Genomic DNA, 14151 nt, shown 5'->3' with positions numbered 1-14151 from the left:
TTTTATTTATATACATGCATGGTGGGAGCCTCAGATACAAGATTGTCATTGTCAATGACTGCTTCTCTGTAATTGTTATGCATATGATAAATAAAGAACTTTAAGAAACAGGTAATAAAACAGTTGGTAAAGCTATGTAAATGAAAGTGACAATATAAAAGGTAAAAGACAGCATATACGTAAATGTTTTAGTCCATAGTAATCCTTTAAATATTCTGTAAACCAAATCATTATATGCTCTGCAAGTGCACTAGCGAGTCAAACTCGGGGGCTCATTTTACCCAATGTGAACCCCATTCGGTAATTTTCGTGAGAAGCGTACGAGAACGTCATTCGTCATGATGTCACCCTCGGAGAATTCCGCCCCCTTTCTCTTAGGAGAAGACTGTCGGCCATTTTAAGTTTATCAGTCGTCATTTCACATCGCAACTGTAGGACGGAGAACGTCAGGACTCAATTTCATCATATTTCTCTTACAACTGTAGTGGAGAATTGCCTACTATGAACTGAAACTCTTCCTAAAATCAAATCAAGTAGATAATAGTGAAGTGACGCATAAGCCAGTAGATTCCAGTGTCGAGTTGTAATTTTTTGCACCTCAATGTAGCTAGAGGAAATGGCTGTGGAAAGCATGACTGTCCATCCAAACTCCCCAACTACCAACCACGAACACAACAGTCTCCTGACTGACGAAAGGTCGAGTAATTCTACAATCATATTTAAATGAAATTATTTATTTGTCCTGTGCTTTTACACAAAAAGCCCGGGGTTTCTTTTTCTTTTTCTGTCAAAGGGATTAAACTCGCCTTTTCTGGAAAACGAGTACAGAGGTAAAGAACGCCATGTTGTCACGACACCGCCAACTGGGAGGCCAAATAGCACCTGGGATAACGTTATTGTTCCCTGTATTTTATAACGTTTTCACAATCAACGATCAATCGACTCGAGCCAACTTGTCTGAAGAAAGAAGGGAGGTCGAAGCAGCTGATTAATCAAACTTTCACCGCCATTCTAGCCAATTCAACGATTATAAAGCATCGTTTAATTACTTGCCCATTGTTAAGAACAGTTAACTTATTACCTTTAATTTAATTAATTGTGTGTGTGGTGACAATAACTATTGCCGCAGATGCCAAAAAATCCAAGCGATTGTCTTTAGCTAGCGGTGGGCCTATTTTCAGGCTACCTTAGCGACATTAGCTTTTTGGCTAATGTTACCAACTTATACAATTGGCACGAGAGGCTAAGCTAATGGCTAATGTTTTCTGTTATTAGTGGTAATTTCACATTGACGTTTCGAATCGCTGCATCGTTAAATTAAGCCTAGCGTTAACTAATATTGACTCGATCAGTACTACATTATTATATAAACCGTTCTAACCATATCGAAGTTATTCGTTCAGTTGGCGTAACCGTAACGTGACGGTGTTGCCATTGCGAAGCAACTTGTCGCTCAATTAGCTCGAACGTTACGCACTTACAAATACTACTCGAGTCGTCGTCCTTCTACCTTAACACTCGTGGGAAAGCTTATTTTAGCTCCCAATTGCTCTTTTATGATTGTGATTCCCCCCCTCAAGTCTCAAATGTTAGCTATCTTCAAAATATTGATCTGTGTGAGGTATCGACTAATCAGTTGTGTAACCTGTTGAAGTAGCTAACTGTACTTCCTGCTGTCATGGATATTTGTCTAACGTATCACTTTGATTCACAGTCGTGCCCACACTGACTCGTCCCAAACATCCACAAAAGCCCCCAAAAGTGTGTTAAACGTCTGCAAAGCATCCCAGAAGTGTTTAAAGTCAAACACAAAGTTCCCTCTTTCCACCTCCCCAGTTGGCAAATGTACTGTACGTTACTCAGTTGACCCCATTTCCAAGTCCCACAGACCCCACTAGTGTCCCTAAAAGGTTAGGGGAAACCTTTTTCAATGGTTTTGAGTGCAAAATGTGAAGAAACCCTGTCACAGTAAGTATTCCCCATTTTAATAATGGCCCTTTGCTTATAGAGTTAGTTAAGTTATGGACTCATCCACTGAGCTGCTAATGTACCATAATGCATGGTAAATCCTTTGATTCAATCATTAATAGACGAGGTTAATCTTGTGCTGTGTTAAACTTTCAGAACTTCTTAGTTGTCTGCTAGAAGGGCATGGTCAAGCATTTTACCATCGTTTATTATAGTGTTAATGGTTATAAATGGATACTTGTTTGGCATAGTCTACATGCATAACAGACCTGGATTTAACTGCACTTAGTTGTCAGCAGTACATTGATACTTGTGTAAGTTCAAAGTTGACATTTTTTCCACAGATATTTTGTCTACACTGGCCTGACGTGTTAATTTCTTAGCTGAGCATAGAGTCTGGATTGAGTTTGTTTGCATTGTAAGTTTTTTCTCAAACTGGCATATTGTTGGCAGCAGGTGATGTGTGTATAGTATCTCGACAGGCCAGAGAGGCCACCAGCTTCTGCCTGTAGAGAATCCCAGCCACTCCCTATTCATAAAAATCTACTTCCATAGTACAGTGGAATCCCTGTGCTATGATAGAGAGGTGTCCAGTGTGACAGGTCTGTGTGCCTGACTTAAATAGGTTTTGATTAACGAGCCAGCTTCATAGGACATGCCAATAGTGGGGTAGAGGAGTCACTTGGCTGTTGAGATGATACTGAGTTTGTGTTGTTTGTATTCATAGCTGGTGCTGGTTCAATGTTCATATGCACAATCTGATATTGAGCTTTTGTATTGAGCCAATATTGTTTCAATATACAATCTGTATATATTCATGTTTTTAGAGCTACTCTAGAAAGATGGTAAAAAAATAAATAAAACCAAATAACTATTTTCAGGGAGAGTTTTGGATCCAGAGAGTTTGTTCGAGAGCAAACTCAAATGAGCTCAAATATGAAGCAAATTGTCTTTCTTTGTTCTAGATTGCTGTCATTTCTGACAGAAGATATAAAGTTGTTTACTTCAAATATGTTTTTGTTTAGTTCCAAGGGTGAAACAAACGACTGAGTAGCACTCAGTGGTAGCTGGAAACAAGTTTCTGCATGGCTGTGTTGCTCTGGCAGATGAACATTTTATTTGTGAAAGAGATTAAGCGCAGATTATTAAAGATGATTATTGTGCTTCTTCTCTCAGAGGAAGCTGGCATGCTGAGGATGTGGTGTACAGTGTACACATACAGTGACATTTACCCCCAGTTCACTGTACACTCTTCGTAGGACAGAACCAGTCTTGGAGTCGTCACATATTGTATATTAGTAAAACCTGTTCACATCACTCAGGCCTCACTCCCAGCCTGCTACACACAGCAATCATCAGCCTACTTTGGGAGTTGATCTTTGTGGCAGAGCCAGAACCTAATTGCTCAAGTAGGGAGTGTCATACGCGTTGTCTCTTTATCGTTATTAAAATGCTATTACAGGTCCGTTTCCGAGCCTGTTCATCTTTGCTAGTGAAAACTGCCGACAAAACGATGACCAGTATAACCACGTCCAGAATATGTACCATCAATAGTTCAGAAAATGGTAACTACCTGGTAGGGAAGAAAAACACAAGTCATGGGAATATTAATGCTAATGATTTTAATGTCAAAAACATCAGTGCTCTTGGATTTTGGATTAATGGCAACGCAAAAGATTTTTCCAAACTTGGATATTCTACCTTTTTATGTAGTTTAAATGGATCATTGCTGTGAAGTGTGTTAATGCAACACCCTCTCTTTCGCATGTACCCAAACCCCGCTCTGCTGGCCCACAGCCACCAGTTGCTGCAGACCCAGGCCTGCATGTGATCCATGTCAATTAGGATCTCATGGTCCTGCCCCGGCAGATGACCACAGTGAAAGCACATAAGTCATTTCTTGTCTGTCCCTCAATTACTGCAGTAGAACTGGGCCTCCTCAGCCGGGGACATTTTTTGGGGGTTTGTCCTTTTGCATGTGTGTGCTTCAAAAGCCCCTGCCAGAAGGGTCGAGTGTTCACACTATTTAAACCTAATTACACTTGTGTCGGTTGACCTGATGATATGGCTTGTGCAGCAAGAACTTGTGCAGCAAGAACATTTACATTTCATGTCTTTCGTGTGATGTTGTTATCTCCAATCAGAAAGGTGTTGAGTTGAGTTGTTCCTGAAAGCTGTACAATGAAGTTTCCTTTTTCTTTAAAACGTTTGCCCGGAGTCTTTTTCTATGCATTTAAAGCATGTGAAGCTGCGGCACGTGTTCATCATTGTGTTGTCTTATTATCCTGTGGCAGCTGGTTTAGCTGATGGCATTGACAGTCAGGTGTGTAGGCCAAACTGAAGGTATGCATTATAACCACACTGCAGTCTTTTTGTTATTGTTACTTATGTTGATGTGGAAGTTTTTGGGCTAGTAAGATTATATCCACTCATTGTATGCAGCATTCACCTGGCTTATGTTTTTATGTACACGGTTTGAAGTGTGTATGTAAAGTAGTGGCTTCTGTGCAAAGCATTTTATCAGTAGTTTAAACAGGCAAACATCTGTGAGAAGTGAAGGTGCTGTGTAAATACAGCTGGCAGAGTCACAGGCACTAACAAAAACCCAATCTTGCATTTTATGCCTCCCTGACTAATCACCAATCGTAGAACACAGTGTTTGTCCCTCCAACAGTGTGCTACAGATGCCTTGTAGTGCTGTTTAGTCTAAGAAACCTTCACAACAGAAAGCTAGAGGTGCTACGAGGATAAAATTCCAAGGCCACAAGTTTAACTGTTAAAAGCTATTTTTTCCAAATGAACTATGATAACCTCAGGGTCTCAGTCAGCTGTTGAATCTTAAGATGTTTCTTAAGATGTTTGGTAAACCCTGGTTTGACTCACAACAATAACAACAAATAATGAACTATAGACTTAATGTAAACGTTACCAAGCCTCTATACTCGTTTTCCATCTGCGACCGCCGAAAATAAACTATTAAATGTTCATTTTTAGCTTTTTTTCATTATGTTATACATTTATCATTTTTGATTCTATGTCCCAAAGCCTAAGAGGCGGCTGGCAGACTGAGCCACAGCCCATGAGAAGATAACGTCTGTAACTTCCCTGCTTGTGTGTTCTTTACATATACAGGCCAGAGGATGGAGAGCTGGAGGAGGGCGAACTGGAAGATGATGGGGGAGACGTGGAGGAGAAGGAGATTAGCGGAGGTACGTCCGCAGCAACAGCAGCAGCAGCAGCAGCAGCAGCAGCAGCAGCACCACCAGGAGGAGGCGGAGATGGCGGCGAAGAAGTAGGCGGAGGAGGTGAAGCAGTAGCTGAAGGGGCCGGGGAGAGGCCTCGGCGAAGTAAGGAGCGCAGCAATTCAGATGACGAGAGATCCCACCGTCGCAAGAGGAAGAGGAAGAAAGAGAGGGAGCGAGAAAGGGAGAAGAGGAGGTCAAAGAAGAAACGCAAATCCAAACACAAAGTAATATTGTTGACAATAGACCCATCTAGTTATTCCCCCTCTTCTGTCTTCATCTAAAACATAAGAGCCTGTGGCTGTCCATCACTTCTACTTTTTGTCTGAATGTGTGTATTTCTCTCTCAGCGTCATGCATCCTCTGATGACGACCACTCGGACCTCAGCGATGACTCTGACTACAGTCCCAGTGAGAAGAGGAAGTACAGAGAGTATAGTCCACAGTACCCCCCTCCTGTAAGTCTCAAGAACTCACCTTACAATCTTGATAAATGTATCTCCATCAAATATCTTTTTAAGTAAGTTTCAGTATTCCTGATATGTCAATAATGTTCTGTGTAAAGTAAAATCACCAAATACGTTTACCCGGCTCTAGTCTCACGGCGGGGGCTACGGCGGCTCAAAGAAGGGCGGATACATGAAGATGGACAAACAGAGCTATGGAGGATACGAAGACTTTGAAGAAGAAAACTTTGAGGGAGAGGAAGAGGAGGAAATGGTTGATGAAGACTATGACGACTTCACCAAGGAGCTCAACCAGTACCGCAAGGCTAAAGAGGGAGGAGGCGGTCGCGGTGGACGAGGTGGGTCAATGGAAGTCGACTTAAAACTGCTAAAGTTGAAAAAAAGACTTGGTATGTTGCATGGTAAATATTTATGTCCTAAACTACTTTTAGGAAAATGTGTCTTTATTTATTTAGGCTTAATATTATTATTTAGGAACAGACTACAATAATGTGCCGCCGTGTGACAGAAGATTCATCATCTTTCTGTTTTACTTGCACGTTCTGTGGACCGTCGCTTCCTCATCAATTCTAATTCCACAGAAAAGTTACCGACTTGTCTCTGCAGATTATGTCAATTCTCTTTGTCTCTCTGCAGGGGGCAAAGGTCGCATGAAGAACCAGAGAGGCCGTGGAGGAATGAGGGGAGGGAGGAGGGGAAGAGGAGGGAGCAGAGGAAGAGGAGGTCGAGGTGGTGGAGGAGGAGGAGGAGGCGGTGGTGGTGGTGGTGGAGGAGGAGGTGGTAGTGGAGGTGGTGGAGGAGGTGGTGGTGGAGGAGGAGGAGGAAAGATGGGAGGAGAGAACGACGATGGAGAGGGCTATGGCGAGGAAATGGAGGTGAGGTTTAGAATTCAGAATTAAACTAAAGTCTATTTGCTCTGTTCAAAGTCCAGGAAACTAGTTGTTATTCTCTTGTACACAGTTCAAATGTATTTCACATGGAAGTGAAGTACATTTCCTTCATTCTTATGTGAGAACGTATTTTGTTCTGTTAGACCAACACCTGTAGTGATTATGGATTATCTCTTGCTGTCTTTAAACTATTCACACGTAATATCTAATTCAAGAAATAGACTGCGTTTCATTCCAAGCTGATGCTGAAGTTATACTCTCTGCAGCCTGAACAACATTAAGTGACCCGTGAAATGTGTTTTTGCAGTACGTAGATGATGACTATGACAACATGGGGGATGAGGACTACGACGACTACTCAAAAGAACTCAATCAGTACAAGAAGTGCAAAGACAGAGGCCGAGGTGAGTTTGGACCCGAGGTGGTGCTCCATGTTTGTGTCTGTTTCATCTTTATACCTGACAGTGTTGACTAACTATCTCGGCCAAAAATGAACTCACTCTCACTCTGTCTTGAATATCTGCGCCAGGAGGTAAAGGTGGCCGCGGGCGAGGGAGGGGTAAAGGAGGGCGAGGTATGCTCAGAGGAGTAAGGGGTCGAAACCGCGGGAGAGGAAGAGGCGACATGGGCAATGATGACGACAACAATGGGGACATGGACAACGGGGTAAGGCTTTTGTAATCCTGTTATCAGAAAGTGTCCTGATACTGTAATTGAAACAAAGCTGATAATTCAATGTAGGTTTATACAAATGGCTGCTTCACTCCAGACTGGAGCCCCGCTGCCCCCAGGACAACTTCCTTTCTGGTCATTAGACTTGAGCAATACAATTATATGAATCTTTTCTTTCCTATTTATTGCTTGACACACTCTTTTTGTGTGTGTGTGTATTTTAGGACGGAGGAGGAGGAGGAGGAGGTGATGGACCGGGACTAGGGAGGAGGAACCAGAATGAGAAGCATCAGGATAAGAAAGGAAAGGCCATCTGCAAGTACTACATCGAGGGACGATGCACCTGGGTAAGATGGCCCAAATGTTTGCTGATTCACAGTGTGGACTTTCTCAGAACCCATCAGCTGTCAGTCTGACGACGATAAGCCTCTGGGGGCAATATTTTGGCGATTCCGGTGTAGCCAGCGGAGAGCCGGGCCAGGACTTCTTTTTCTGTGTGCCGGTCATTGTTTACGGTCCGATGAGCAACTTGTGACGTGAAAATGGAGTTCAGAGATGACGTTTCTGAACAGGTTGTTCAGTAACCGGTTTACAAGCTAATTGTAGCTATGACGACAGCCGATGGGTTCTGACATTGATTTAGCTCTCCACACTGTTCACCTGCATGTCACCAAAGCCTGCTCAAACATGATTACTCATCACAACTAGGACTACAAACGGAAACCAGAACGCTCTTGATGCCAGAGATTAGTTTGAACTGTATAACAAGAGGTTTTGTGACTTCGCTGTATTTCTTTATTGTGTTTCTTCTTTACTTCTTTTTATTCATTTTAGTTGCTTTTATAAAAAAGTCAAAGGGTTTGGACACAGTTTAAATGTTAAATGGGACACAGATTTTGCCAGGAGGCAGGATTTTGAATTTGTTTGCAACCCAGTTTTACTCAGCATATTGAAACAGCTACACATATGTGGTTATAATGATTCTCAAATAAAATGGAATGGAAATTTGGCACCGGCAAGATAAACAAATGTGTTTTCGGATAAAAACCCTGGAAGCACTATTCTACTATTAATAAGAGGCAACAAAACACAGAAACTAAAACATAAAGTTAAACGTTGTTGTTTATTTGATCCTCTCTGGTCTACAAGTTATCTACATCACATGTTAGTCCTGAGCCCTCAGACACTCACATTTAATTATTACCTCTTCCCATCACCAGGGGGACCACTGTAACTTCAGCCATGACATTGAACTGCCCAAGAAGAAGGAGCTGTGCAAGTTCTACATCACTGGATTTTGCGCCCGAGCCGACCACTGTCCTTACATGCATGATATCCTTCACTGCTGACCAAACAGAGATGCTCTTTATTGATACAAGGAAAATCATTTTTGTGCATCATGCAAATTCCACCTAACTGAAAATATGGTGACAGGTTTGATATTAATCTCAGAATTCATATGAGGACATTCAGAAAATGTGGTCAATTTCAGTTTGTGTTCTTCCTTGACTCCCATGCTACGTGAATTCCCCTGCAAGCTGTTCCACACCACAGGGAACTGTGTCAATGGAGACGAGTGCATGTTCTCCCATGACGCCCTCAATGATGACACCCAGGACCTGCTCAACAAGGTAGCATCCTGTTCCCCATTCTGTCCTCTATCTTCTGTGAACTCTGTATATCTTTAAAAGTTCAGAAATATTTTTATTAGTGTTATTTGTACGTCCAGGTTCTTTAAAAATCTAAATAAAACAGTGAAGCTTTATAATTTATACAATCTGCTGGGTGAAATTGTTCAAGTTCACCAATATAAATATTTCCGATAAACTTATCAGTGGATATCTTTGTTTTTTAGATGCTGGCAGAAGATGCAGAGGCTGGAGCAGAGGATGAGAAGGAGGTGGAGGAGCTGAAGAAGCAGGGGATCAACCCTCTCCCCAAACCCCCTCCTGGAGTTGGCCTCCTCCCCACCCCTCCCCGGCCTGTTCCTGTAGACGCCAACACAGGGCCTGGGGATTTTGGAGGGCCTGCGCCGGTTGACTTTGGGGGTCCTCCTGGACCTAACCAGGGGCCCATTTCCAACAAAGGTCCCCCGGGACCAGGGCCTTGTCCGGGGCCTAACCCATGTGTTGGTCCCCCTCCCCACGGCCCAGATGGAAGTCTCTTCCAAGGCGGGCCCCCAAATCCCGGTTGCCCCCCTCCACATATGGGCCCCCCACCTCCTTGTGGCGGCGGTGGGAAGAAGATCCCCTCATTGTTTGAGATTAAAGTTCAGCCCACGGGACAGCTGGCTCACAAACTGGCCGTTAGGTAAGAAATCAGAGTGTAATTCCAAACCGCTTGCTCCAAATAAATAGGGCGCAGCATTTCACCTCGAAACTGGGTCATACAATCTGAATTCAACAATCATCACAATCATCAGTTTAAAAAAAAAAGCCGTATATGTTTAGATTTGAGATCTTCTAGTGTTGATACAGTCACTGTATTTTTTACTTGTCAGTCGGCAAGAATACGCACAATTCGACCAAACTGCTGAAACTCTGAGAGTCTAAATATCTCTGCTATCTTATAATCTTCACGTGGGGCTTAGATATGCGTGTGTTTCCTGTGGCACTGGGGGCTGTACAGTGTAATGCTCTAAGGCCTACAGGCGATGAGTGTTTATTATTCAAAAGGTTTTTAATGGAGAATTCCTTTTAATATGAGTAAGTAACCAACAACTAAATTACAAAATATTAGTTCAAATCTACAACACTACAATGTACACTGCAATGTACTATGTAGGCATAAAATAAAGGAAAAGGAAATGGCAATGAAAACGACCAGATGGGACCAGGATCAGTGGAAAAGGGCAGCTGTACATGTGATACACTAATTCCCCCTAATGTCTCCCTGGAAAGTCTCTTTGAAATCCACTCTGAATCCTCCCTCCTCTTCCAGGGGCCAGACTCCAAGTGGCACCCAGGGTCAGACTTCAACACCTGGACCCCAAGGGCCCCCTGGTGGCCCTCCGCCCTGCTTCCCTGTTCCCCCAGGCATGATGCCCCCTGACATGCAGAACATGGGCCCCAACCATGGGATGAACCAGGGCCCCCCCAACATGGGCCCCGGCGGACCGCCCATGATGGGAGGATTTGCGCCTGGTGACGGGCCTCCACATGGGGGTGCTATGCCTCCAGGTCCTCCCCCGGGTGGAGGAAACTTCTTCAATAACTTCTTCAATCCGCAGGACGCTATGAAGATGGAAGGAGTGGTGCAAGAAGGTGAGAGTCAATTCCAATGATTTAACTGAATGAGTAAAGATTTTTTCTGGGGGTTGTTGCGAAGTTGCTGTTTCTGCACTGACGCTTGCTGTTCCCTCTCAGGTGACAACTACCAGGGCTTTTCTGGTATGGACGAGAGAGGAGGACCAGGGAAAGTTGGTAATCAGTCTGGTGGCCAAGACGGCTCCGCTAATGGAGCGTCGTCCAATCAGGGAGGGATCTCTGTGCCTGACTTCCTGCCTCCAGCGCAGCGCGTCCTGTTCATGAGGATCCAACAGAAGCAGCAGGAAGAAGAGGAAAGAGCTCGCAGGATGGCCGAGGGAGGAGCAGAGAAGAGTAGAGACACCGAAGGTAGAGGACAAGCATCTGCACCTGTTTATACATTAGTCATTCCTTTGTAATAGTGAGTTGTAGACCTGCTTTTTGCCATTCTCTTAGAAATTCCCCTTTTCATATATATCTCCTCCTAAACCAGTGTTTATTCAGAGTTGTATCAAAGCAGGAAGAGACTGTAGATTCATGTCGACACGTTTAGTGTCAGGAGTGATGGACCAACTTCCATATCACATGTCGATGGTTATTGTTGACTTCTGTTAATTCCTGGTTCACAGTAATGATGTGCAGATGTGACGGTCAATAAAATAATCAGCAAAATTAATGTTTCACTTAAGGCCGTCACAATATCAGATTTTCACTACACGATTATTATGATCATGGTCAAAACGAATCACGGCGATGATATTACCACGATATCTGGAAGAAAAGAATGCTCGGTCAAATGTATCTTGTTCGTTTTGTAAATTAATTACACTCAAATTCCTGTGTAGGGAGGTGGAGAGAGGGTATTATTAACATGATATCAATGTTTAGTTTTTTTAATGCTCTTATGTATTAGATGTTTGCATAATGTGAAAGTGATACGATACACAAGTTTCACTCGACTGATCGCTTTCCCAACAATCAACAAAAACCTCAAATATGACGCGTTTGTAATTCCTTTAAGGTAATCAAATGTGTTTCTGGTGTAAAGTCTTTCTATTTGGGTTTTTGTTAAGGATGTCCCCATCACGTTCTTGCCCCCAATCCTGATCCGAGATATTTAATATTTAGTATCTTCTGATACCGAGTGTGATGTTTCTATTCTCCCAGATAATACAGCTTTTTAAAATGTAATACAAAATAACACCCCTCTCTAATCTTGTTGCCCTTGTTGCTGTTTCGAGGAACATTTAAAAGTGTCCTCCAGTGTTTGTTGCGTCGCTGCAGCCGTTGCTTGATAAACATCCAAACGTGTGTCCTTCTCTCTTAGGTGACTCAGGGAACTGGTACTCCAGTGAGGATGAGGATGGCGGTGGTAGTGTGACCTCCATCTTGAAGACGCTCCGTCAGCAGACCCAGGCTCCTCAAAAATCTGACAGCCACCCGAGCGACCCTCGCCTCCAGAAGGCCTCTCCCGCTAACCCTCTGCCGCGGCCAGCAGACCCCCGCATGGCTCGGGACCCACGCCTAGCACGTGGTGCAGATTCATCCCAAATCTCGGACTCCACCCACCCCACTTTATCTTCCTCTGGACCGCCTGCAGACCCCAGGTTAGCCCGGCTAGCTGCAGCTGTTTCAGCGGGATCCACCTCCCACTTTCCTCCTGGTCCTAAACTAGAGCCTCCTCTGGTCTACAAGCCCCCACCGCTTACAACCCCGGTGGTGGAGGAGGAGGAGACGGAGCGGGTTCTACGGGACAAGCCAGTGCCGATTCCTCTGGACCCGCTCATGGGAATGGCTCTTAGAGATCCGCGCTCGCAGCTGCAGCAGTTCAGCCACATCAAGAAAGATATTGTTCTCCACATGCCGGCCTTCATCAAAACCATCACCTGGTCGCCTGAGGATCTCCTTCCTATCCCTATCCCCAAGCAGGACCTCCTTCCTCTCCCACCAGGCATCCCTCCTGTCCCTACCATAGAAGCACGTCTGTCCCGCACTCAGCCGCCGCCGATCCAAACATCGCTCCCTCACTCACAGCCTCCTCCCGTTCAGCCTCCTCCCTCCTCCTTGGACCCCCCTGCTCCCTCTTCCTCCACCTCCACCCTCCCAGACTTTGAACTACTGTCTCGTATCCTAAAGACTGTCAACTCCAGCCCGTCCCAGACTCCCTCCCCTCCTCTCTTACCCACCCCTATTCCCTCTATGTCGCTGCTGGGTCCACCTCCCTCCATGCTTCCCCCACCTCTAGAAAAGCCTATTGACCCCCGTGTGTCCCGCAAAGCACTCTCAGATCCCCGTCTCCAGCCTCAGAAGTCAGCACTGAAGCAACTATCAGACCCTGTGCCTCCTCCTGTCCCCTCTACATCTCCAGCAACAACTTCTAGCTCCTCTACACCTACCATCGCCCCCTATGACCCAAGGCTGTTCTCCTCAGGTGGGACAGGGCGCGGTGTGGGAGCTGGGCCACCAGGGGGAGCCAGTGTGCTGAGCAACATCAGTCTGTATGACCCTCGGACTAACAAACCAGGCAGCCCTGGTACCAGCAGTGGCTCTAACAACTCCCCCAACTCGGCCAGCACAGAGTCCAAACCCAGTGACCCCCCGCCGGTTAAACCTAAGTCCAAGGAACCCCTGTTTGTTCGGAAGTCTGCATTGGATCAACCAGAGCCGGAAAAAAGTGGAGAGCAAGGGACCGATCGATATAACAGCTATAACAGGCCCCGGCCTAAGCCCGCGCCCTCGCCCAACTCAGCGGCCCAGGGAGGGTCCCTCTGCAGCCGCCGCAGCAGGTCAGGGTGCTCCCGGAGCTTCTGGGGATCAGGGGCCAGCGGGTGTCCACAACCTACCAGTGTCCTCTTTATTTGGTGTGGTGAAGCAGGCGGCCATGCCCGGCGGGACGGCAGCCCCTTTGGAGGCAACAGTCCGGTGCAGTCTGAGCAGACGACCACAGAGCAGGACAAACGCCTCGCTGAAGGACGTTTTCAAAGGCTTTGACCCCACAGCGTCGCCCTTCTGCCAGTAACCCCCCCCCCCCCCCCCCCCCCCCCCCCCCCCGACCATTGAACCCTGAAGAACATCATGTGGTCGGCCTTTGGCTTGTTTTAACATTTCTGAACACTGAACAGTGAAAAGGAGAAAGAAAAGCGCACTGAGGCACCTGCCTGTAAGACTGGTTAAGAAGACAAACTTTTGTGGACAAACTGATGTTACACGACATGTTACACACACACACACACACACACACACACACACACACACACACACACACACACACACACACACACACACACACAGACACTCACACACACTTAACCACAGTGTTGCAGATTCAGATTCTATAAAAGACTCTTGGGTTATGGGAAGGGTTTAAAGTTAAAGCTCTATTTTAAACAAACGTATTGATGTATGAATAAATGTATTCTCGTCTCAATGCTTTATGAAAACAGTTATTCACAAAGGCAGCAAAAACACATTTATATGGAATGAACGTTTTAGCTTCACATCTTTTTTTTCATCATCCTCTTCATTTCCGTTGCTATATTTTCTCCTCAGCTTTATACTGGTTGTGCTTATCTATATTTTTGGGCAGTCAAAGTTGAAGACGCTCTTGGCAACAGATGAAAAGACGTGATCCATCTCATTTTGTCCCAACAAATTGCTTATTTGTGGT

At 45.0% G+C, this 14151-nt stretch overlaps 1 protein-coding gene across 1 annotated transcript; it reads left to right on the top strand.

Moving 5' to 3' along the window:
- Positions 1-394: 394 nt before the first annotated feature.
- Positions 395-13503, top strand: zc3h4 (zinc finger CCCH-type containing 4). The gene is given in 18 exon segments (XM_029446074.1): positions 395-696; positions 5101-5437; positions 5561-5668; positions 5808-6015; positions 6314-6406; positions 6476-6552; positions 6875-6971; positions 7097-7233; positions 7464-7586; positions 8460-8571; positions 8761-8870; positions 9095-9549; positions 10180-10502; positions 10605-10853; positions 11812-13244; positions 13246-13378; positions 13381-13439; positions 13441-13503. Coding segments are annotated over 18 exon segments (4197 nt in total). The 5' UTR covers positions 395-616.
- The last annotated feature ends 648 nt before the right edge of the window (positions 13504-14151 follow it).

The sequence above is a fragment of the Cottoperca gobio genome, chromosome 13 (assembly GCF_900634415.1).
Source record: "Cottoperca gobio chromosome 13, fCotGob3.1, whole genome shotgun sequence".
Classification (NCBI taxonomy): domain Eukaryota; kingdom Metazoa; phylum Chordata; class Actinopteri; order Perciformes; family Bovichtidae; genus Cottoperca; species Cottoperca gobio.
The sequence above is the reverse complement of the archived record's forward strand: the minus strand, read 5'-3'. Positions and strand labels throughout refer to the sequence as shown.